At 30.5% G+C, this 25304-nt stretch overlaps 1 protein-coding gene across 6 annotated transcripts in view; it reads right to left on the bottom strand.

The window, feature by feature from the left end:
* Nucleotides 1-25304, bottom strand: part of LOC143063674 (uncharacterized) — a 57053-nt gene that overhangs the window by 5920 nt on the left and 25829 nt on the right. For 3 of the 6 annotated variants that reach the window (XM_076235972.1, XM_076235974.1, XM_076235979.1), the window contains 12 exons: nt 23795-23943; nt 23005-23126; nt 21511-21533; nt 12292-12372; nt 10390-10434; nt 10050-10123; nt 7025-7111; nt 5990-6154; nt 3093-3194; nt 2124-2228; nt 1564-1701; nt 906-998 (listed from right to left, as the gene is read on the bottom strand). In XM_076235972.1, the coding sequence (XP_076092087.1) occupies nt 906-998; nt 1564-1701; nt 2124-2228; nt 3093-3194; nt 5990-6154; nt 7025-7111; nt 10050-10123; nt 10390-10434; nt 12292-12372; nt 21511-21533; nt 23005-23126; nt 23795-23943 (1184 nt within the window). Of the gene's footprint in view, nt 1-905; nt 999-1563; nt 1702-2123; nt 2229-3092; nt 3195-5989; nt 6155-7024; nt 7112-10049; nt 10124-10389; nt 10435-12291; nt 12373-21510; nt 21534-23004; nt 23127-23606; nt 23750-23794; nt 23944-25304 lie in introns of all 6 variants that reach the window. The other 3 variants (XM_076235973.1, XM_076235975.1, XM_076235978.1) reach the window with 2 other exon arrangements.

Below are 25304 nucleotides of genomic sequence, written 5' to 3'. Positions count from 1 at the left end.
TTCACTAGTCCAGCATTCTAGTGAAGGGTATCTTTTTTAACAAGAAATCCATGATTTATCTCTGTTTAACATACATTACAATTTATCTAAACTATATTATAAACTCAAAATTATACACAAGAAACTAATATTAAAAATAATACAAGACTAACAAAGACCAGGGTCCTGACTTGGGAAAGGCTAAAAAATGCTGCGGGGTTAAATATGTTTATGAGATCTCAACCCTAATAAAGTATTAGTTTTTATATCTAATTTAAATAAACCATGAAATAAACTCGGACTTCTTTTGAACTGAGTTTTACTGTGCGTATTGTTGTGTGTATGTTTTTTTTCTACATTGGCTATAGGCATAAAAGGGGGGTTGAGATCTAAAAAAAAAAGTTTAATCCCGCCGCATTTTTGCGCCTGTCCCAAATCAGGAGCCTCTGGCCTTTTTTAGTCTTGTGATTTTTAATTTTCGTTTCTTGTTTATATTTCAGAGTTGAGTATGACATGCATTATCATTGAACTAGCATACTAGGGACCAGCTGAAGCACGACTCCGGGTGCGGGAGTTTCTCACTGCATTGAAGACCCATTTGTGGCCTTCGGCTGTTGTCTTCTCATTGGTCGAGTTGTTGTCTCTTTATCATATTCCCCATTTTAATCCTTTCATCATAGATACCAAGATAGAAATTGGGTATCTGCGCCAGACATGCGTTTAGTCCACAAAAGACTAATCTATGACGCTCGAATCAAAAAATTTAAAAAGTCAAAATAAAATTCGAAGTGAAATACATTATTAAATATTTGACTCTACAGCTGAAACCACTCTATAAATTAAACCGTAAGCATGCAGGATCGTATAAATAAGATAATACCATCCGTTGATTTGTGTCCTGATAATTTCATACCCAGAATACGTACCTCCGCATAATTGAACGATTTCGCCATTTTACCGTATACAGGTCGCATTTCTTCGTCAGTATATAAGTATTTAGATATTTCCGAGGGCATTGGCTACAAAATTAAAAAAAGCGATGCGGTACTTTCAATGCATTCAATTAAAAATTTGAATTTGTTAATAATATTATTATTTATTAGTAAGATGACATTGGTAAGACATCGCCCTCTCTTTTTAGAACTCTAACTAGGAGGCTAAATCAACAGATATACACAATAGAATATAGACCACGTGTGTACTGACAAAGACTATGCTCACGCTATTATAGCACATAGAAAATTGTTTATTGGTGTAATTGTGATGTAATGGAATTCATGTATGTTAAGAATAGTCTAGTTTCAGATAAAAAAAAAAGTGATTGTATGTGCATGGTGTAGTATTTGCAGTTCCTAATTATCTCTATAATTATAGAGAATTTACAAATATTAACAGTGTGGGGATAGGCTGGTATACAAATGTTTGTTCTGTAACTGTTTAACTATCTAGAAACTGGAAACATTATGTTAAAAAAGGCGGGGGTGAAAAAAAGCATAAATAGATATATAAGAAGATGTGGTATGAGTGCCAATCCAAATGTTTCGAAATGAACTTACCATAGATGCCAGACTAATAATGACTTACCATCATTGCTCTTCCTCTTGAACCCGAGACACGTCTAACTAAATACAACAAAGTTGTGGCAAGAATTTTCAGATTTCTTTCTGCTATATCTGACAGTTGTTGAGATGACAGTCCGTAGTCAACTGGTTTCATTAACAACTTAAAGAATTAATAAAAGTAATCTTTCATTGAAAACGAATTTTACACACAAACATAGTTCACAAATAAATGTAAGTATAAAAGATATACAACAACAAAAATACTTAAACATTTTTTGTAATAAATAAATAACTATTACGGATTACATCAGTTTCAACTCCCCTGGCCTTTATCACTAAAATATTCTAAAAATAAGTATATGTATACAAAATAATTTTTTTTATATGTTCATTTTACTCCCCTTGCCCTTAGCCCTGACATATTCTAAAAATAAGTATATGTATACAAAATATATGTTCCTTTTACTCCCCTTGCCTTTACCCCTGACATATTCTAAAAATAAGTATATGTATACAAAATATATAAATTGGTGCAATTTGTCGAAGTCAGCCTACCATAAAACATAAAAAAAAAGTACTCACTGTTGTGATGAGACTTCTAGATATATAAATTCCGACAATTAATAAGAAACCTTCTGCGTCTCCAACTCCTGCTGTCCGTCCATTTTCTGTAAACTGAAGTCTGTCCTGTAATATGAAGAGTAAGATTTATAAAGACCATACATTCTATATTAACATGGTTTGAATTAAAATGATGTCCACTTCTGTGAAGGTTTTCATTTGCAAAGCTAACATTTTCCCCATTGTTCGCTAATTCTATTGTTTATTTGCTATATGAAAGTCAAGGCTGGTATGAGAATTCGTAAAAATAAATTAAGAAGAAAATGGCGTATTTTACTTGATAATAAAAATTGCATACTATAAGTTCATAAAAAGCTTACAGAACAACTTTCAATCAGAACTGAAAAATAAAAAAAAATAGTCAAACTGATTGATGTGAATAAAAGAAGTTATGGCAGCGAACACAATAATAATAGACGACGACGACGACGACGAACACCGGACGCAAAGTGATGAGAAAAGCTCACTTGGCCCTTCGGGCCAGGTGAGCTAAAAAGTAAGAACACATTATTTTATAACAATTGTAAACGGAATTTTAAGAAATATCATCTCAAAGGCACAACAGAATTTGTTGCTGCTTTTAACTTTTTCTCTTTTTTATGAATCGCTTTCACAAATATTTATCAATTGTATATCGGGATCAATAATTTTGCTACATATTAATCAAGTTTCAACATTGAGACTCAGTTTAACGAGTAATAAATGCATGCTACATTTCATAAAACTCCGAAACACGACCCAATTACGTAATCATTGTATCTTGTACTTTGTCTTTATCTAGATGGAGTGATTGAGAAGGATAGATAAAAAAGGGCAAATAAAACGCTTTAGTCGGAAAGCAACAGACAAAATCATGGAAAGCAATTTACACTACATCAAAAACGAAAGACTGAGCACGAATGAAATGAAAGAGTATATTACCTAACTTACCAGTTCTACTTGCCAAAAATAACCATCAGGAAACCGTTTCCCATCTTTGATAAGTTCATATACTGCAGACTTTCTATGGGTTCCTAAAACACCGGTGCTTGGCTGAAAAAAAACATACATAGATTTTAGATTGGTCAGTGATTTCTCATACATTCATGATATATCACTTAATGTGTGTACCTTCCCTTCTGGGCCAAAGTAAACCGCGAACAAACAAATGCAAATATTTTATTTCAAAAAGAGTTGTGTACGTCAAGAATTTTTATAATATTCAGTAACAAAAAAAATTAAAACATCTTTAACTATTTTGCAGTTATTCAATATTATTCAAAATTAGTATAATCCTAAAATGATACTCGTGTCTGTCCTAATCAATATACGGGATTTGACCATCGGGAAGCTTCTGTAACCGTATTTGCTGAATTCAAAACTATTCATAAATTAGGCCGTTAGTTTTCTCGTTTGAACTGTTTTACATTGTCATTTCGGGGCCTTTTATAGCTGACTATGCGGTATGAGCTTTGTTCATTGTTGAAGGCCGTACGGTGAACTATAGTTGTTAATTTCTGTGTCATTTTGTATCTTGTGGAGAGTTATTGCATTGTCAATCCTACCACATCTTCTTATATATATATTTGTATATATAAGACCAAAACAGTAAAGAAGTATATTTAAACAAAACGCATTTGACTAACAGGTCGAACAACTGATGTTATTTAACCCTGTTGACTGCCATTGGCGATTGCCAAATAAAATTGATCACAAGATGTAACAAAATGGATCTTAATATAAATTTAATACTAAACAGAAAACAATTAACTTGTGGCCACGATGTTAGGCAGTCGCCAATGGCAGTCAGCAGGGTTAAAGAACATCAGTTGTTCGACCTGTTAGTCAAATGCGTTTTGTTTAAATATACTTCTTCACTTTTTTGGTCTTTTGGAAAATGTTGTTTGCGCTGTATTTAGACCCTTCTACAACGAAATTTGTTTTACATGCACACGTATAAAAATTGAGGTTTTTATCCAACGCAATCATAGGTTTGAACATAGTTTTCAATTTAGACTCGTTTATATATACATATATATATATATATACATATATATATATATATATATATATATATATATATATATATGTAACTCGTCTAAACATCAACCCAACAATGTTAGATCTGCAAATTTGCTTTCCAAATTTTTTGTTCTTCCCTCGCGGGATTCGAACCCATGCTACTGAGATATCGTGACACCAAATCGCCTGCACTGTAGCCGTCTCGCTAGACCACACGACCACCCGGACTTCAAATAATAAAGTTTTCGGTGGCCGTGTGTTACCTTTCCTCGTCAGTTTTAATCTAGCGGCGTACTACAGCACATGATATATAAGGCATGGAGATGTTATTGTTACAGATCAGCTCAATTATCTATAGTAAAGGATCCTACAAATTAATGCAAGATACAGTCACAGAAAATAGTTATATTAATAAGTACGTCTGAGTCAGTGACAACTCTACAACAGATTTATCCATCGGATCGCCAGCAATGATGGTGATACATGGCTGTGTACATTATGTATAAACAACTCGTCTAAACATCAACCCAACAATGTTAGATCGATAAATTTGCGTTCGCAAACTTTTTATTCTTCCCTCGCCGGGATTCGAACCCATGCTACTGAGATATCGTGACACTAAATCGCCTGGACTGTAGCCGTCCCGCTAAACCACACGACCACCTGGGCTTCAAATAATAAAGTTTTCGGTGGCCGCGTGTTACCTTTCCTCGTCAGTTTTAATTAAGCGGCGTACTACAGTACATGATATAAAAGGTATGGAGATGTTATTGTTACAGATCAGCTCAATTATCTATAGTAAAGGATCCTACACATTAATGCAAGATACAGTCACAGAAAATAATTATATTAATAAGTACGTCTGAGTCAGTGACAACTCTACAACAGACTGGATCACCAGCAATGATGGTGATACATGGCTGTGTACATTAAGTATATCCAACTCGTCTAAACATCCACCCAACAATGTTAGATCTGTAAATTTGCTTTCACAAATTTTTTGTTCTTCCCTCGCCGGGATTATATATATATATATATATATATATATAACAATTTTGTGACAATTTTTTCAGGCCATTGGCATTTCAGTAGGGAAAAACTTGGTTTAAGTTGTTGGCAGTCAATAATGCGACAGATGTGAATAGTTTAATTTTTATTTTATTATAAACCGGACAAAAATTTTATTTGACTTTAACCGACGTGTCGATGAATTTATGATGTATTCTTGTTTAGGGACATGAGTTGTTTAGAGACTGAAACAAGTCTCATGTTTATTGCAGCAATAATTAAATTTGGCTTTTCCTAAAGAATTTATATTGATATGCTTAATACGTTATTTGCTGATGTTTGTATCATAGACCCCCTGGTTAAGAATTTTAAGGACAAAGACTAGTAAAGAATACTCATTTAGCAAAAGACATCAGTCAATTTAAAACACGTGGACATGGATTGATTAAAAGTTTTTTAAAAGCTATAGCGTACAAAATCGCAAAGGACAGGGTAGGAAACAGCTTTGTTATCCATTTTCTGTTAAAGGTTATTGAACGATATGCTGTCTTTCATAAGAAAATTCCTGTACCAAGTCCGGAATATGACAGTTGTTGTCCATTAGTTTGACGTGTTTTAGCTTTTGATTTTTGCCATTTGATAAGGGACTATCTGTTTTAAATTTTCATCGGAGTTCGGTATTTTTTGTGATTTTACCTTTTTTAAAGGATAAGAATAAATTGGTTAGCTTCGGTGTGGGGTAGGGAAGACAGGATTGGTCATGAGTTTTGAATTCAGTTATAAACACCGCAAAACTTCCCTCAAGTATAATGTCATACCATAATTTCTGTCATGTGATAAACAAGATTTTCCACTACATATTGCAGTTCCTGAATCATGACCTGAGTTTCTCGTTCGTTTGTTCTTCCTCTTAACAAATTTGTTAAATCATAAGCTTTTGGACTTATAATATCAGCTAAGACTGGATAAATATTGCCACTTGGCTGCAAAAAAAATAATTGTTACAAATGCTTGTTCAATTGACATAATCAATCTATTTTGCTATATATTCAAGACAAATTAGATTAAACCAGAATTAAATATAAAAAAATCTACATTTTGACAATTATAACAAAATCAGCAGTTGGTAAAAATATTATTCATGTTTTGTCAATCAGTGTATATTTTTCAAAATGATTTACTTATATGTGTACATTTTATTAATGCTATTCCAGACATATGTCGTGTTCATTGAAAACGATACCCTGTATTTTGGATTTCTATCATTATTTCAATATTTCAACGTCATAGAGCTTGGAGACGATATCTTGTCAATCATTACATAGAAACAAAAGGAAGGAAAATTTCAATTAGGATATCTATGCTTTCTATTGCTTTTTTCGTTAGCGTGCTGAAGTGTTTTGTTTTAAGCATCATACTTTACGTATTCATATAACCGTACACATTGTTATCATATTTCAAATAGTGCACTTTGGGTATATATGACATTTTATTAATTACTCCAATTGCTCATTTGTTTGTAAAACCCAGAGATATTTTTTGGATTTAATAAGGAGCAACGATCAGACACAAGTTTAGACATATCAGAACATGCCTGTACTAGATTAGGAATATGACAGTTGTTATCCATTCGTTTGATGTGTTTGAGCTTTTGAGTTTGCCATTTGATGAGGACTTGTGTTTAGAATTTTGTTCGGATTTCAATAATTTAGTTATGATACATTTACGCAAATATATAAAATCTTGCCCCATTATTCTGTTAATTCAGAGATGCAAAAGCTTTGAATATTTCTCATTTTTAAAGCGTAAACAGATTGCTTGACAGGGAAGCTAATCACATACGTTATACTTACATTTAAATAAATTCTATGTAAAGCTGCCACAATTTCTTTCAGAATAATACCAAATAAAAATACACTACTTGGTCTGTTTCCTTGATTCTAAAATTCATAATTAAAGACATTATAACCAAAGGCATTGTAATTAGTACAAAACAAGGTTTGTATAACAAAAAAACGAATTTAGGTTTAGTTCACTGTTGCAATTTCAAAGAAATGCAAAATATATACAACTAATGACATCATTATAACAATTGTATTAATTATGATAAACCATGAAAATGAAGGGTGAACCAAATGCATCAAACTATAATGCATAGCATAAACAGATAGAAAGACCTATGGTCAGCAAAAATAGAATATGTAATGTATGCAGCCAGCAAATTCGAGATGAGGGTAAATGTAAATAGCAATGATTTTTTATCGGAACTCAAGGTTTATTGACATGAATATTATATTTTCATATACCATAGACAAAAACAATAAACATCACTCAGATTTGAAATATAAGATTGGACCCTTGACTTGCAACTCAGCTCGGGAAAAGATAGCTGGTATTTAACTATTTTTGAAAAAATAGTCGTTTAATGGCTGTCTCTAATCAATAATGTGTCTAGAATACTTTGCTCAATGCAGCTTATTGTTGAGGAAGGAAATAGTAATGGATGGTAATAATATTACTGCCTCAGCTAAAGTTTAGATAAGATTAATATGAAGTTAATGTTTCTTTGTCTCTCTTTATCGTATAATTCCTCTTGTATTCACGTGAAAATACTTTACCAGCTTCAACTTTTTCGTTCGACCGTTCCCTGATGAAGTTGAACTGAAACATATTTCATTTTACAAAAGAAAATGGGGTTCAACATTAAATTGTTTTCATTTCTCAAAACCTTGATTTTAGGCGTATTGTGAAATTAATTTGATTGTTGAAGATACAATACAGATTGTCAACTATATATGGTTTTAAAGGATAACTAATTATGTCTTAAGATTAATTGTTAAACCATTTGTTAGAACTATGGTAAAGCTAAGTACACATTATCTATTATAATTATATTAAAAACTATTCTAGGAAATATGTAGATAATTAAGATAATGTTAGATTACACGAAAGTGTTTAAAATGTAAGCACTTTATAATAAGTAATGCTAGATTTACATTTATTAGTATTTATGAAAATAATTCATTAAGTCTTAAGATTAATTGTTAAACCATTTGTTAGAACTATGTTAAAGCTAAGTACACATTATCTGTTATAATTATATTAAAAACTATTCTAGGAAATATGTAGATAATTAAGATAATGTTAGATTACACGAAAGTGTTTAAAATGTAAGCACTTTATAATAAGTAATGCTAGATTTACATTTATTAGTATTTATGAAAATTAATACTATGAGTACTAGATTAACATTTATTAGTATTTATGAAAAGTAATACTATTAGAACTAGATTAATTGTAAACACACATTTGTTAGTATCAAATCAAATTCAGACGGTGAGTACATGTAATGTGTACTGTGCTAAATATAACCACAAAAGACACATAACTAACCTTTTGTCGACTGTAAATAGCATATATTAAAACAAATGATGAATTTGAAAGCCTGAAAATAGTTCTTCAGTCAGGTATATGACAGATGTTGTCCATTCGTTTGATGTATTTTATCATTTAATTTTGCCATTTGATAAGGGACTTTTCGTTTTGAATTTTCTTCGGAGTACAGTATTTTTGTGATTTTACTTTTTAACATAAATTTTCGTTAAAATTTCCACCATATGTTTTCATAAACAAATAAAAAAATTCTGATGTATGTAATGAATTTTAGGAAATGATCTATACAACTGATAAACCTATTTTATTCGATTTACAGATGCGATCTTCTTAATGATCCTTCTACATATATATAATGGGGACCATGTTTTCAAGATTCATATTCATAATTTCTTTAAAAATATTTAGAGCACATTTTCAACGGATTTTCGTCCTCTTATAATTTTTATAAAATTAATTTCCAAATCAGGTAGTCTCAACATTTGAGTTCCCAAGCTGTTTTATGTCGTCTTGGGAAATGGGAATAAGGATATCAGATAACTATATTAACTTTTCATTTTTCTTAGGTAAGATATCACTTAACTATACATAAAGTAAGACATAAGTTTATATTTGTTTTTAATTAATTCTTAGGTTAACCAAAAAGTTTTCACTCCCATATGGTATTTGCCAAGAGGAGGGACGACACCTAAGCACGGCGTGATAATATGTCTTACATTATCTATCGTAATTGATGATTTCTCATTAAATACGTATACAATATATATACATTGTTGGAAAAAATAGCCTTTATTCGTACGCTTTGACTAATAATTTACCCGTCCGGCTGCCCAATATAAATTATATCAGAAGTCAATCATAGTAATGGACTTCAAATCGAACGTATGTTCCTATCACTTTCTGTGACAGCTATAATCAAAATAAACTCTTTGAATAAGTATTTCTTTTAATAGAAAATGTAAATATTGCAGACGAAAAACACGGGGCATTACCATATCTAAAAAATCTGCAATTATCTTCAAGGGAAAACGTAAAAAAAATAACAATTCAAGACGTTAGAAGTATATTTCTATGTCTTAAAGTAGTTATGTAGTTGTATGTGCAATGTTTTTTCCAAAAATAACTTTTCTGAATAGGGTTTATAGTAATATTGTTAATAAGTACAACTCGATGATTAATTGGTACATGTTATTTACCAAATCTATTGTATATTTACCATGAATATACGCAAAATATAGTTATTTTTTTTTATGCTTTTTGGCTATAAATTTCCAGTTGAGTACTTAGTTTTAAACAAACATAATGTTTTTTATTCGTTTAATGCTGTTTTAATTTTAATTAAATTAATTGATTTGTCGTAAATAGTGGTAGCATTTATTTTATTATTAATTCATATCCGATCTGAAATCGCTTTTAACGTTAATTACATGATTGAAATTTATTTTTAACAGAATGTGTCCTTTTGTGGGTGTTAGTAGATTCTACCTTTTCTGCTAATTTTTTTAGTGAAGCTATAAACCAAGCAGCATAACCAATGTGACGAAACTTCCGAAGTCTTTCTGAAAATAAAAAGAATATATCATAAAATTAAGGCTACATTAAACATTAATTTCAAATATGATATCAGAATAGTTATATATTAAAACCAAATCATTATTCATAAAATTCATGAAGATACACATAAAGTAATGATAATGCTTCGGTTTTCTGAGACATGATTTTGTTTCTTATAAAGATTAATATGTATTAATTTGTTGCAGATAATATCTTTACAAAATAGTTAAACAAAGTTGTACTTTACAAATAATATGCAACATGTACTTACTTGGACCAGGAAATGGATGTTTCTTTCTTACCGATCTTTTTGCTGCTGCTCGAAAAAAAATAAAATTTACTGTTTTGATAAAAGTCATCTATGGTTTAATTAATTGCCAAAAAATGTTTTGACTTTGTTCATAAATTTTGTATGATTTAAGTATACGTGTTCATTTTAATTGCTTTTGACAATGGGGTGATATTGAAAAAAATCCTTATGATATTCTCTATAAAGCAAATTCCTGAATGAAAATAACACTTGATAAATAACAATATAATCAAACCAGCAAAAACTAGGATCTGACTCAACATATTCATCAAGTGTTATTTTCATTCAGTAATTCGCTTTATAGAGTATATCATATGACTTTTTTCAATAACACCCGAGACAACAATCGAATGACAAAAGCTTTGCTTGTTTGATTATATTGGTTGAGAGTTGATACAGAGTGGGCTTGAGTTGGGATTATATTGGTGTCTCGGGTTGATACACAGGTGTGAAATTAAAAAAGTCATATCGTATACACTTTACATTATACATGTACCTCCAGAACAACTAAATTAGCCGTTTTCCCCCCACGTGACATGACGTAAAACATGTATAGGAGGTTTGATAAAACCCTTGTAACCGTGACTGATACCGATATCATAACTAGTGATCTTTCATATTTTTTTTATATATCATTCCGTATCAACTTCAAAAATAGTAAACTTGAAAAAATACGTGAACATTTGCTTAAAATACATATTTACGAATGATAAGATAGTGACTATCTGCTTAAATATGAAGTAAAACTTTAAGAAATCAGAAGACAACCTTCGACATCCCATATCAGGCAAACAAAACAGATACTTCAAGAAATGAGAAACATGGGAAACGTTGCATTACTATAGATATCGTATTTTCTCACTATATGTACGTCATTAACAGTAGTCTGCTCTTTACAAAAAAACTAACCGAACAGGTATATGAGGAATAAATCTTCATAAGTTTTATCAGAAATCGGTTGACCAATACATGAGGTGAATCAACTCCCAATTGATACGATATTTCCGTGTTTTTATTTCCTATCATGATGTTCTTACTAGAGGGTTGCTGCTCATAAGGAAGCTATTAAACCAAGAGTTCCAAATGGTGAAGTTGAAATCATCCCTTCGTAAATTTTACGGACGCCATCACGAGGAGTTGGTTGACCGTTATGAAATAACCGTTTCAAAAATGATATCAGATATGTTCCTTACGTCGTAACTACAATCCCCTTCCATTTCATGGCCTACCGAATTAGACTATTTGCCGGATTTGTGGTATCTTTCGTCCCTCTTTTATAGGGTTTAAGAAAAAAATCAAACCAGAAATATGTTATAGCCAGTAAACGCATAGGTCGCATTTAATAAAAAAAAGTGTTGTTTTCATATTTTCTCTACTTTATCAGAGACCTTTACCAACGTATTACTAATAGATTAACATGTTATTAGTAATTGATTGTTCATTTCATTATAAACTTATGTAGCTACATAAGGGATTTATTGTTGCGAGCAAACTTTTAAGCAAGGCAAAAATTACATCGTCCCTGAAGTATCGATATGAACACAGGTGCATAATCGACCTGAAACTGAAATTCATAGTAACTGACACATCAAATAACAAATGTTGTAAGTAAATCTGAAACCAAAAGAACTGCGAAGAAATGTCATGAAATGTTATCATGTCCCAACAAAAGTAAATTACTTAAAAACTCGATAGAATTACACTAACACTTTTGTTTGGGGTTGACAATGTTCATAACATTAAACCCCCTTTTTGATCTAGGACAGTTTCCAGGTAAAACAAAATACATGTAATTCAATAAAGATTGATCAGTTCGAATACAATTAAAAACTTATCTTTCTTTGTACGTTCCGCATAACTTACCCACTGGTGGAGGTGATAATGACCTTGCCCTTGGTTCTGCTATGCGTGTTTGTGCAGGTGCCATTCGTCTTTCTGTTAAAGCTTTACAGATGAAGTAAAAATTGCACATAAACATTATAATTCAATAATAAAAAAGTATGCATCAACTGGTTTGAGAATAAGATCATAGTCACTTTTTGTATGTTAGTTTTTGATAAATTGTTCATATCTTATCCTTAATGTTTTGCAATTTGCAAGTATTTTTTATCATCAGGAAATGAGTGTTTTCAATATGCTTATCTTTATTTCGAATATTTGTCTGTTTTATCATACGGGGTTTAATAGTCATTTTAACATGTACTTTATTTTCGTTACTGATCAGAAAGCCCTAAACGTAGTTTTTTTTAATATATGCCAGAAACAGTTTAAAGGAAAATAAACGTAAGTGAAATTATACACAATAAACCAAAGAGATTCAATACGAAAAATACAGATTATGGTATTTTAAGGTGGCTCGGGGGTACAAAAAAAATCAGCAAATGTTGAAACATTTTTTTTTTTCATTTCAAATTTTATTTATTACACTATTAGTTGTTACTTTATGATATGGTACAAAAATCGACCAAATCAATCGACTGCTTTGGCCCCAGATGACTTTAAAAATATTTATATCATTGAAAAGGCTCCAAATTATCTTTTTTTGGTGAAACAAAGGCCATTTTTTGGCATTAAAATTGAAATTACTTTTTTAACTCATCGGTGACATATATTTTATTATTTTTTTCGAATAAACTGTACTTAAACTAAACTATTGTAAAATTTAAGTGATTTCTGTAATTTCTTTTTTTTTTATTTCGATATTACTTTTTTTTTTCTCCTATAAGTTCAACAGAAGAAAAAATGCCTTTACATTAATGCATGCTACTTTCGAAGGCAGATTAAGAGCTTAACTGAACGGTGACCCTATATTTTTATTTTATTTTTCCATTAAGTATAGGATTTTAAATTTAAAATTTTAAATTATGGTATATCATTAACGAACAGGCTACGGAAGTTTTGAATTATAATAGCTCATTGCAGGACAGGCCAAACAAATAAAGTGTTTGTGTTATCACTTATTGATATCAGTCTCCGTTCAGTGTGACGAGAAAAATATTTTCTGTGCGGAAAATGCGTAACAGAGCGTAGCAACATGACAATGCATAGTGACAGGGTTTTTAATTTATTAGCTGTCATTAATTGGTTATGGCAGTAGAATATGCAAAGCAGTATTTATACATATTCGACTACATTACATTAGACTTTTTTCCACTACAAACCAAGTACGTGTTCATCCTTTCATCACATTAAACTCCAATAGAAAGTTTCAGGGTGCCATATTTCCATTAAAAAAAATACGCGGTTAACGTATACAAGTCAGCATCTAATACGATTCGTGGTCGAATTATAAATTTGCTGATTAGTTTTGAACTGTAGGATTTTTATGTGCATCCATGTCCAATTTAATGAGTTCTCAAAAAAAAAAAGTTGTGTTTGCATGTGCTTGTTTTACATTTTTTAATCGGGCATACATAAATTTCCTGAAAGTGCGTCGTTTGTAGAGGAGTAGATGAAAACGTAATTCTCATGAAAGTGTATGCAGCTAAAATCATGAACATCAAAATAGGAAAACATAATAATACATCAAAAGTAAAATACTAATCATATGAATGCATCAACCACCTTATTGAAGTATATATATGTTTCAGATTTTTAAATATCATTGCATTAATATTATCAATTCACAATTTTCCAAATAAGAATGCAGGACAACAAAATGTTCGAAATTTGTTAAACCTTTAGTTGGTAAGATCAACATCACTGTAATAACTTATATAGTAATCTTGTAAAAACAAGCAACAGTTTGGGTGTAAGACAAGGTTGTCTGGGCTCTCTCTATTTATCAATATAGCATAAAAAAACCACTAAAATACAAAAAACTTTGAACTGATGTACAGTAAATGTAGGCAACGCAAGGAAAAAAATTCTAGCAAAATATAAACTTATCGATTTTAGAGTAAATGATACACGTTACTTTAATAAACTAGCCCAGGATGACAACACACTCACTGGTTGCACGCCCAGTTTTAATACAAAATATATTCAACTGAATTATTGAAAAAAAATCGAATAAAAAATCATCGGATGCTTGGTTCCTCGGGGAATGAATATTTCAAGGGTAATAAGGTTACATTGAATGATCTGATTGATATAATTAACGTACTATAAGGATGTTATTCAACAATGTAAAAAGTAAAATCACAAAAATACTGAATTCCGAATAAAATTCAAAACGGAAATTCTCTAATAAAATGATAGAACACATCAAACAAATGGACAACGTAATCGTACGTTTAATTTAATTATACTGTATTTATATAATAACGGAAATAATAACAAAATTATATTATATGTATTATGAGTTAGAGTCAGTTGAAAAATATGTGTGTTGCAACACATCTATATGTGGATTATATATCAGTAACTATTCAAAGGTTTACTCTTCTTTGATCATGTACCCCCGTGTAACGCTTATTAGGAAGTTATTAAACTTCATCTAGTTGAAAATTTAACAAACGCCTTAAAAATTTGGCTGTACGTTAAGGAATATTCATTGTATGTGTCTTATATAACCACGGAAATATTTTCCAAAAGGTTTGCCACAGCTTTTTTCTCGTTTCGTAACAACACAAAAATGTGATCATGTCGTTGGTAACCCTAGAATTGTTCCTAGTTGAACTGGAAATGCATCCCTTGGGGTTTGGCATGTTTAAATGGGCTTTGTGCTGTTAAATTCTTTATATCATGTAACAAAATCAATAAAAGGAAACTGGGGTTTTTTTGTCAGTCAGACAGTTACCCGACGACACAAAAAAGACCAATTTCCTTTCTGAGATTTTGTAGACTGTTGTTTGTCTTTTCGTCTTTTTTTATTTAGACACGATATTGTTTGACTAACTTCTTTTAATGTTTTTTGGTAGTCCCTTTGTTATCGTATTACTTTCATACTGTAATTCGAACTAACCTGGACAGAATAAGTATTGCCGTTGGTAAACAATTCATCTACATAAAATATGATCATATTTCTTTAAATAACCTTTCTAAGAGTTTTCCCATCTAGAATTTTGCGGTACAAATTTCCCGATGTTTTTACTGGTCTTCATTTGTAAAGTTAACACGGTGCCTTGGTCCACACCGAACAGCAAGCTATAAAGGGCCCCCAAAAGACTAGTGTTGAACAATTCAAACAGGAAAACCAACAGTCTAATATATATAAGAAACGACAAACACTTATAAACCACATAAACACACGACATCCACTGAACGACAGGCACCTGATTAATTTAAGTGCAAACAAATACAGCGGAGTAGAACGTTTTAACAGGCGCAAAAGTTCACCCAAAACATTAGTATTACATTACAACATAGAAAGAAACACAGTAAAATGTCAATTGAATGGCTTATCTCGATCCAATAGACATTTTTAACAAAAAAAGTAAACATACCGTGTTATTTATTGAATGAGGAGAATAAGACTGGATTATGGCTTTTTTGTCAGATGGAACAAATCCGTATTTGTTTTGTAACCCACGAACATTTCTTAAATCGTACAATAGAAATTGGTTTGGGTTTATCAAGAAATTCTAGATAATAAGTGTGATTGTCCATAGGATACATATAAACTTATGTGACATTAATACCGAAAAGTATATAAATAACTTAGAATGAAATAAGATAGGCAGATCTATCAGCCGCTGTATAAGTGAGGGATTTATGTGTGTTATAATATATCATATTGAAACGAAAGTGTGATAGCTTTCTGTAACGAATAATCAGAGATGTGTTCACTAGTTGACATTGTTTACATTTCAGATAGTAAACAAAATTGAAAAACCCATAACTCCCTTTGACTTTGTCGAATGAAACGTACGATTAAATAAAGTAAAAAGAATATGGCGAGTAATCCTACCAATTATAAAAGCATTCCTTCATACTGTCTCTGAGTATCGATTAGACGGACAGATGGACTGAGACAATTATCCTATTACACGCGGCACAAAGGGACATAAAAAACCTTCTATTTGTTTACTTTTGCAAATCCAGCAAAAATCTGATGCGGTGAAACCATCAGGTAAGATTTAAATAATTAACGTAATATGATTTCATTGACAACAAAAGCAGACGATTGAGCGAGTACAAACGTTATATGATGTCATTGACAACACAAGCTGACGATTGAACGAGTACAAACGTGTTGATGAAGTCAATTGTATTCAGGGATAACAATGTTTTGAATGGTTATTAAGTTGGCGGTTTTAGCATCGAAAGTGAATAAATAACATGAAACAAGTAACATTTATCCTGTGAAACACGGTTGTATTTATTATATCTGGTTTTGCTGTCTTTGAAAGGGGAACAAAATATTTCGTAACTTCAATGATTATAAAACTATAATATGAACATAACCGGTCGAGTTATGATTCATCCTACAAATTCTATGTGTTAGAACTAAGCATATGTATTCCTGAGATTTGCCAGACATTGTAGATTTGTAGGTTTTCTGAAGATCATAAAGATATTTTGGAAAGACAGCAAAACAACTCTTAAACATTTATTTAAACATAAATAAAAGAAGCAAATAGACAAACTATTTTTTCTTGGGTTTTTATTCAATAATAATTGTATAAAATGTAAAAATATACAAATATATAAGTATTAACAAAACTAAATGGAGAAATATTATCTTGTTTGCTACTCGAAATAAGCAGTTTAACTAAAACTCATATCAACAAAAAATGTCTTGAGCAAGGTTCATTATCAATTGTCATCGATGGGATTAATTTTATAAATTGAACTAATTAGTTAATGAAATTATCATTAAAACAAAAACAAAAATAGTAACTGTAACCAGCTCACTTAAAGGAGAACATCACTCCATTGAGAACCCCTTGAGTAACAGTTGAAAGCCAACACCCTAACGAAACAAAATAGACAATTATCCAAACTGGTTCTAAACAGATAAAAGCCGGTGCAGCTAAGTTTGCATGATGAGTGTGAATGTTATATTTAATGAAAATTTCCCCCAAAAAATCATTCATTAGGTTTGATTCATATATCCTAGATGGTCATTAACGGATGGTTAATCAATTAAGAGTATTTTTTCAAATAACCAATTATCAGTTTCGTCCATTGAAATCATTACATTCTGATTCATTTTTCTGAGTATTTTAACAAGTAAAAAAGGATTAATAAAAAACAGTTAAATTTATTCACTTATTCTTTCTATTGCAAAAATTGAAAAGTGAGTTAATGAGATTTCTCAATGAAACATATTATGCATATTATCATTATTATTTCCAAAATATTGGACATTGACAATGAAAATAAATATTGAATTAATCACAGATTTCGGATCACATATTCTAAATTTTAAATATCTACGTTTACAAATTTCAATGTAAAAAATCTAAACATTACGTTACACATTATGATATCTGCAAATGCAAAATAAATAAAGGAGCCTTAGCTTTATGATCACATTGCATACAAATATATGCCAACAGTCATACCACAACCACTTTGGAAATCTTTTACCCTTTACTACACAATAGCACCAAAAGTAATCTACACAATGACCTATAATGATTACACTTTACCCACAATTTAACTTCTTTTCGAAAGTTTGATATTAAAGAGCTGTTCAGCTGTCTTCATAAAAAGAAATATCTTTTTTACAAATCTAAATTTCTGTTAAAATATGTTCTTCTGTGGCTGACACATCTCAGGAATACATTTCAAAGTTCAAAGTTGACGTCAATGGTATACATAGTAATTAGACCCTGATGCACCATTGGTAAAATAGTTTCCTGGAGTGGTATGGGCTGAAAAGATAAGAAACACAGTTTTAGTGTTGGAAACATTTATTCAAATTTCCTTTTTGAAAAGTCCATTGATAAATATCACGGAAGATATTTTGAAGTAGTGTACCCACTTTCAATATTCCACTTTTTAAAAACTGCTTTGACTATATGCCAATAAATTCACTTTACATTTTTTTCTCATTATGAATTTAAACACTTGATACGAAAGTAAATTGAATATCTATGATTTCAACAAGTGTTTTAGCGCAAACATCTCAACATTCACACATTTTCAATGCAAATAAATTAAGACACCAGAATAATAAAATCAAAAGAAAAATAAATTTCAGACACCAGATGAATGAAATCAATAAGCCACCACCTGAACAGAGATGACAAATCAGATAATGTACACGGAGACTTTTTTTTATCTAACATAACAAAAGTACCAAACTCAAAGGAAAATTCAAAACGGAAAGTCCTTAAACAAATCGCAAAAGCATATGATTGTGATTTTTTTTGGAAATGCTGGAAAGATGTGAAGAGTATTTTGAATATATTTTGTTATTTAATGACAGAATAAAGGGGAACAAAGAATAGTAATTCTCAAAAATGACATTTTAAATCCCGATAAAGTGAATGATTTTGTATTCACAATTTACCACGTTATATTTATATTGAAAACATCATTAATATAGGTGCACGTTGTGAGTCATGAAGTCTATTTCTATTGGTATGAATATTAACTCAAATTTAACACATGTTTAGATTCCGATTTCATTTATAACCTTGTATAAAGAGATAGCTATTTTCAAATTTAACTAAAAAGTGGTTTTTTTTTAATTCCATTAATATTTTTTAAATACAGAATTAGAAGTGTTGTGATTTTAGTCTTAAATAGAAGAAACGCGCGACTGGTACACCAAATTTTTAAGCCTTGGATCTTTGAAGCGTTTTTATAAAGACTAACTTGGTATCCCGCTGTATCAATTGACATTAAATCGTTTCATATGTATAGTGATAAAGTTATGCATTTACGCATGATATACACGTCAATAGTGACTACATTATGTGCGGATTGAAAAATCAAGTGTCATATTAGTAGCACGTGTTATAAGTGACAAAATTTCTCAACAATAACTAACTAGTAGAAACACAGTGATTAACAATCAAAGAGTTGTAAGGTTCAACAACAACTTATGCATCAATTTTACCTAAATGGTAAAAATTTAGGCGACACAGTAGTTTACCGTTGTTCAATAAAATTGAGAATGTCAAAGAGACAACAACAAATCGAATAAATCGATTAAAAACAAACCAAGGGACAAGGAAATCGGCCGTTTTAGCGTCTCTGGCTAGACAAATCTAAAAAAAATTCTTAATTTATGAAAATAAATAATAATAGGGTATGAAGGGTGTCGGGAGTCTCCATTCAAATTGGGTTTTATTATAGTTATATCCGACTGGAGTGTACAGAGATAAATGTGTAAAAGGATTCATTAAACTTATTAGACCTTAGATAAATGAAAGTGTCAAAATGTAGGATATGAAATATTTTGCAATACATGAAAATTCAGTTTATCCCTTCCAACTATTTTTTCGAGAAAGGAGGGGACACAGTATGATCTCTTGTTTATGCCTTTGATTATTGTACTTAAGAAGACTTTCAACTTCAATTATATTTATGCTTATTCGCTGCATAACTGCCAAACAATACAGTTGCATACTAACTTTAAAAATGTAAATCTAACGTTTGTGTCTTTGAATTTTTCAATACTTTTCACTCTTGTCTTGCCATTTGAGAATTTTAAAAATCTTTGAAACACAACAACTTATTAGTGGTTTTTGTTTTTAAATACTGTTATACGTTTGATTCACACGAATAATGGTTCGATATTTAATTGAACGTCTTTGTTTTTTCTTATTCAAATATTTCAAACCACGTGATTTTCGTGTAGATTGAGTTGCATTCATTAAAATAGTATTGATATATCACAGTTGACTTTGCGATCAACCAGACAAATGAAACTATTGCTAATTTCTAGTCAAAGTTGTTCATACTCTTCGTGTTTAAAGAATAGCAAACTTTTACCACGAACCAAGTCTTGTACTTTAATTAGTTTAAACAGTTTTTGCAGGTAAAATAGATACATAATTATATATTCTAATTTCCGGGGTTTTTTTTGCAATTTAAGAGTTTTTATATAAAAAAAAACAACTCTTTAAGTTTAACAAACTGTGTTCCTTTCATTTTCAATGCAAACATTATAAGAAGCGCATGTGTTGTTGTACGTTTGCTGTTAAGATCTTTCATTTCGTTACCTTTTTTTGCCATCGCTCTTTAAAGTTTAAGCTTTAAATGTGTGATGAACTAGCTACATCAAAATTTATAGTGCCGGATCCCGAAGAATATGACATATTCTTGTCACTTGCTGAATACAGTTTGTTCTACCCTTTGCCATTATTATTTAATGGAAACTAAGTTTATTATTGAAAAAAAGACAATTACGACTTCATTCTGGATGTGCTATATGTAAAGGGAACTGCTCAATTAATACCTTAACAAAACAAAACAGCATTTGCTGTTATTGAATATCTGATTCATCAGAGAGGTATTAGCCAAGTTGAGACAATATCATTGCTATACTGGATTTGGACTAAAGATGGAAGCTGTATAGTTGCTGAAATTTGGGACTTACAAAAACAAACATGTATGATTAGAAATTAGAAAGTTTAGTTATGGTTGAGTATAAAGTTCAAATATAATATTTCAATCCTGATGATGAGTTTCTATACATACTATTTTTTTAAGTAAAAAATAGGGTTGACGTATTGACGTTATTTGCAATTTTAAAAACCTTATCACAGCTCTGCTAATAATAAGAATACCGTTTATCTCAAAATTGTTTTATTCTTGAAGTGAATAGTCAAGAATACAACAATCCTTTGAACTCCAATATTCCATTAAGTTTAAAACAAATCATTTCCCATTGAGTAGGTAAAAAAAACGTGGTATGGGTTAATAAAAAATGTCACTATCATCCAAAAAAGTAATCGGGAAAGTAAAAAGGCTTTAGAAAATTATTGGGTAAGACTTTTTCGACAGTATAAAGAACATAACTGGTATGTGCGATTGTATTTGCTTTATCACTTCCAATCAGTTTACTATTAAAGTAGATGCCAAACAAATTCTGTTTTCATTTTTTGATTTTCTCTTTAAAAGTATTTTGCATTCATAATTGGGCAAATTCCTTAGTTTAAAGAATTCAATACTCTACCAAGGTGGTTGATGCAAACAGTATAGGTGATCATTGGTAATACATAGGCTCATAGAACTCACCCCTGGCTGGGGACATCATTCGTCTGAAAATATAAAAAAAAACATTCTAAGAGACTAAAAAAATGATGAAGCACGTTAAAAATAAATATTTTCGTTTTTATATTTTTTGAAAGTTTTATTGACAAAAGATTCACAATTGAACAAACACTTATTTTGACTATAATATTTTATTCGGTCAAAGTTTGTTCCAGCCAAAACTACTGTAAACATCGTGGTACTTAGTACTGGTTTGGACTGTTATGCTGACAAATCTGACATTGTTGAGATTATTATGATTTGACTTGTTAGTTTAAGATCTTTAAATCTTCAAAAATAGATAATAAAAAATCAAATTTAATCGTATCTTCTATAAATGGTTATGTGAACTCAAGACTTGAAGTAATAAAATAGAGTTACTACAGTAAATACTATTTCACAATCCAACATATGCAAAGTACAGTTTATGAACACAAAAGCCAATTGTTGGCACTTGTGGTTCTAGTAACTCAAAAGATATCCTTTCCTATTTAAATCATGTTGTTTATAGTGTGAATAGAACAAAAAAACCAGTCAATTTCATGGTCAACTCATTCAACCCATTACCTTTTATTTACTTGTTATATATTTTTTTAATTTTAGACATAATAGACAACTTTTAATTACTAACTAATAACTATTCATTTACATACAAATTTCGAAAGTAATTTTAAGAGTTCGTTATCTAATAGATAAATATTTTTAATGAAGATTTATAGATCTCAAACTGACGTTTGTCAATTTACGTATATCTAAAACATTATGATAATAACGAAAATTCGCTTACAAATGAAAATCACTCTTAATTATTTTTCGTATGTAAAAACCGATTTTCATGATATTCTTCATGGTTAATGCTCAATCTCAAACATGTAAAGACCAAGGACGCACAAAATCTAAAACATAATGGCTAAAAAGGGCCCAAAAATAGAAAAATTCATCTGAGGTCAACTTTGCTTCATGGAGTTTCAACTTTAGGTGCATAATAATTTCATAATTTATCAACAGATATTGAATTGGTAATGTTATGATAACTTTGGTCACAAGTGTCACTATGTCCGAAGTCCGAAGTTCTATTAGGTCAATATTAGTTTCATTTAGCTTAGTCGTCTTGCTTCAAAGAAGACATATAAACGAAAAGCGACATGTGATAGCTATAAGTTACACTGGTCCTTTATATAAGATTGTGAATTGAATATTTATAGCTAAACTAGTCCGATATGCAAGATTGGTAAAAGCAACAAAAAATGATATGATTCAAAGCAGTTTTTTTTTCTATTCGAGTACATTCACAAAGTTTCAGGTAGTTATATATTTTATATAAGAGCTATTTGGAAGGTCTTTACAAAACATAATTGCTGTATAATTATATAATACTGGATATTTTTAATACATATGTTTAAATTATTATTTTCCAGCTTGTCATAAAAATCTACCTACTAGGTAACTGTAAACTCTTACAATACCGATTATACTCACCCCTCTAATGGCGGTAAAGGTTGGTAATGATGGACTACAGGTTGCTGCATTGGAGCAGCCATAGGCTGTGGGGTCATTGAGTAATGATGGTGATGTACTTGTCCACCTCCTGGACGGGCCATCTAAAACAAAGCAAATGACATTTTGTCACCCAGTACTAAACTGACGTTGGTGTTTTTGTTTTTATTTGAAACAAATCAATTAAAAATGCCATAAAAGGTCACCTTGTCTAGAAAATTAGAAATTCAATCCCCGTGTTGCTTCAAATGTTGATTTGGAAACGTAGTCTTAGACAAACTCATTAGAGACAGAAGTCAAAGACATTTCGAAGCTTACTTTGAACAAAGTGTGTACAAAACGCAGATTATTATTTAAAAAAAAAAACAATAATCAATATATGCAGCTTAGATTAATCAAATGAAATTTGTTATATAGGTTTTTGGATCGCATTTTCAAAATAATTTTCAACAGCACTGAAACTTTACACAGTAGCTGCTTTAAACTCATAATTTAATCCTTTATTAGTTATGTATTTTTTTCCGTTGAGATTACTTTTCAATATTTTGCACTTGTTCTGGAAAAAAATTGTTATTAATAAGTACCATAACAGGTGCTGCGGGTTCTGACATTATTGCTGTAGGGTATGAGTTACCCCGGTTACCACCCGGAAGTTGACTAATCATCATTTGTTGCATCACCATTTGATGCATTTGTTGATGCTGTATCATCATCATTTCCATAAAATCTGTAAAAGAGGTCAAGAAAAAAAATAAAAACGTCGAAAACGTACCAAAACAGGCTGTGCTGGTTCTGCATAATAATAAGAAGGGTAGCATGGATAAGATTGTCTGTTTTGACCACCAAATTGTTTCATCATCATTTGTTGCATGACTAATTGGTTAACCTGTTGATGCTGAATCATCATCATATCCATAAAATCTGAAAAAACGTACTTAAGTTGTACATTATAGCATGTATATTCCATAAAATCTTACCAACTGCATTGTTTCATGTTTTTATTGAAACTTCCTTTTTGCAGATATGATATATATCTCAGATTTTGAAAAATTCAATGTACATATGTTTTAGTTATAAAGAATTTAGTTTATGTCTCACTCTATTTTTCTTTTCTATTTTTGTTCGTTCTCAGAGTTTTTAATAAAGTTATGAAATATAAAAAAAGATGTGTTAATTATTGTCAACTCTCCAGAACAGACCAAATGCAAAGTATAAAAGGGAAACCTTTGTTTCAAACTAAACCACAATTGGACATATTGCTATACTCATTACTGGTCTAAATATTTACTATTATAACAGAAAGTTATCTAAAACCTTCACACCTGACGTTTATATTTGATAGCTGTATTCGTGCTATGTTTATGAAAAATGATTGTGACCATGTTCATGAAAGGAGCACACATGAAGCCGATGTGTTTGTATCAAAAAACATTTCACAGAAAGAAGAGAACTGAATATTATTTAAATAGCCTTACCTTTTTATCTTTGCGCACCATTTTAACAACTTTAGTTACTTATCGTGTAATGGGTTGTAACAACAAGCTTATGTATATGACAATTTGAGAAAAATTAATTAACAAAGTTTGGAAAAAAATATATGAATGTAATTGTTAACCTTCATTGTACCCATTTTGACGCGCAGAAAGACAAAGATTCTACTCATTTAATGATTTTAGTATCAATATTTCTTGTTGAAGTAAACCGACAAAAATTACCATTTTCTTATAGGATATTGCATGTTGACTATATCAATCATGATTTAAATAAATTCAATATCAGTGGGAAAAAAAACAGCAACTGAACAGCATATGGACAATCCAGAGGAACCGCTAGGATTCCTATGTTTAGATTTTCAAAAAAGACTTACACTTACATCATATATATAAGTAATCATAAATATAAGATGATGAGGCATGATTGCCAATTTCCCACCAGATACCAAATAACAAAGAAAGTAACACATAACTGTAAAAGGTCACCGTACAGCCTTCAACAATAATCAAAACCCATAGTAATCATAAAATGTAGTTCACTCTGCCTCAAATAACATTGTCTGTATATGAATTGCAAACTGGAAATGTCAGGGAGAAATATATGATAGAAAAACTATCATTTTCAGTTCATAACTCTAATTTTTTTTCTTCAATAAACCCACATTTCATTCTTTTTAACAATGATCTCTAGATATGAAAAAAAATATGGTGTAATTGCCAATGAAGTTTACAAATATGTGTAACCGTATGACCTTCAACAATAGATCAAACCCATGCGGCATAGACAGC

This window comes from Mytilus galloprovincialis, chromosome 2, assembly GCF_965363235.1.
Source record: "Mytilus galloprovincialis chromosome 2, xbMytGall1.hap1.1, whole genome shotgun sequence".
Taxonomy (NCBI): Eukaryota; Metazoa; Mollusca; class Bivalvia; order Mytilida; family Mytilidae; genus Mytilus; species Mytilus galloprovincialis.
The sequence above is the reverse complement of the archived record's forward strand: the minus strand, read 5'-3'. Positions and strand labels throughout refer to the sequence as shown.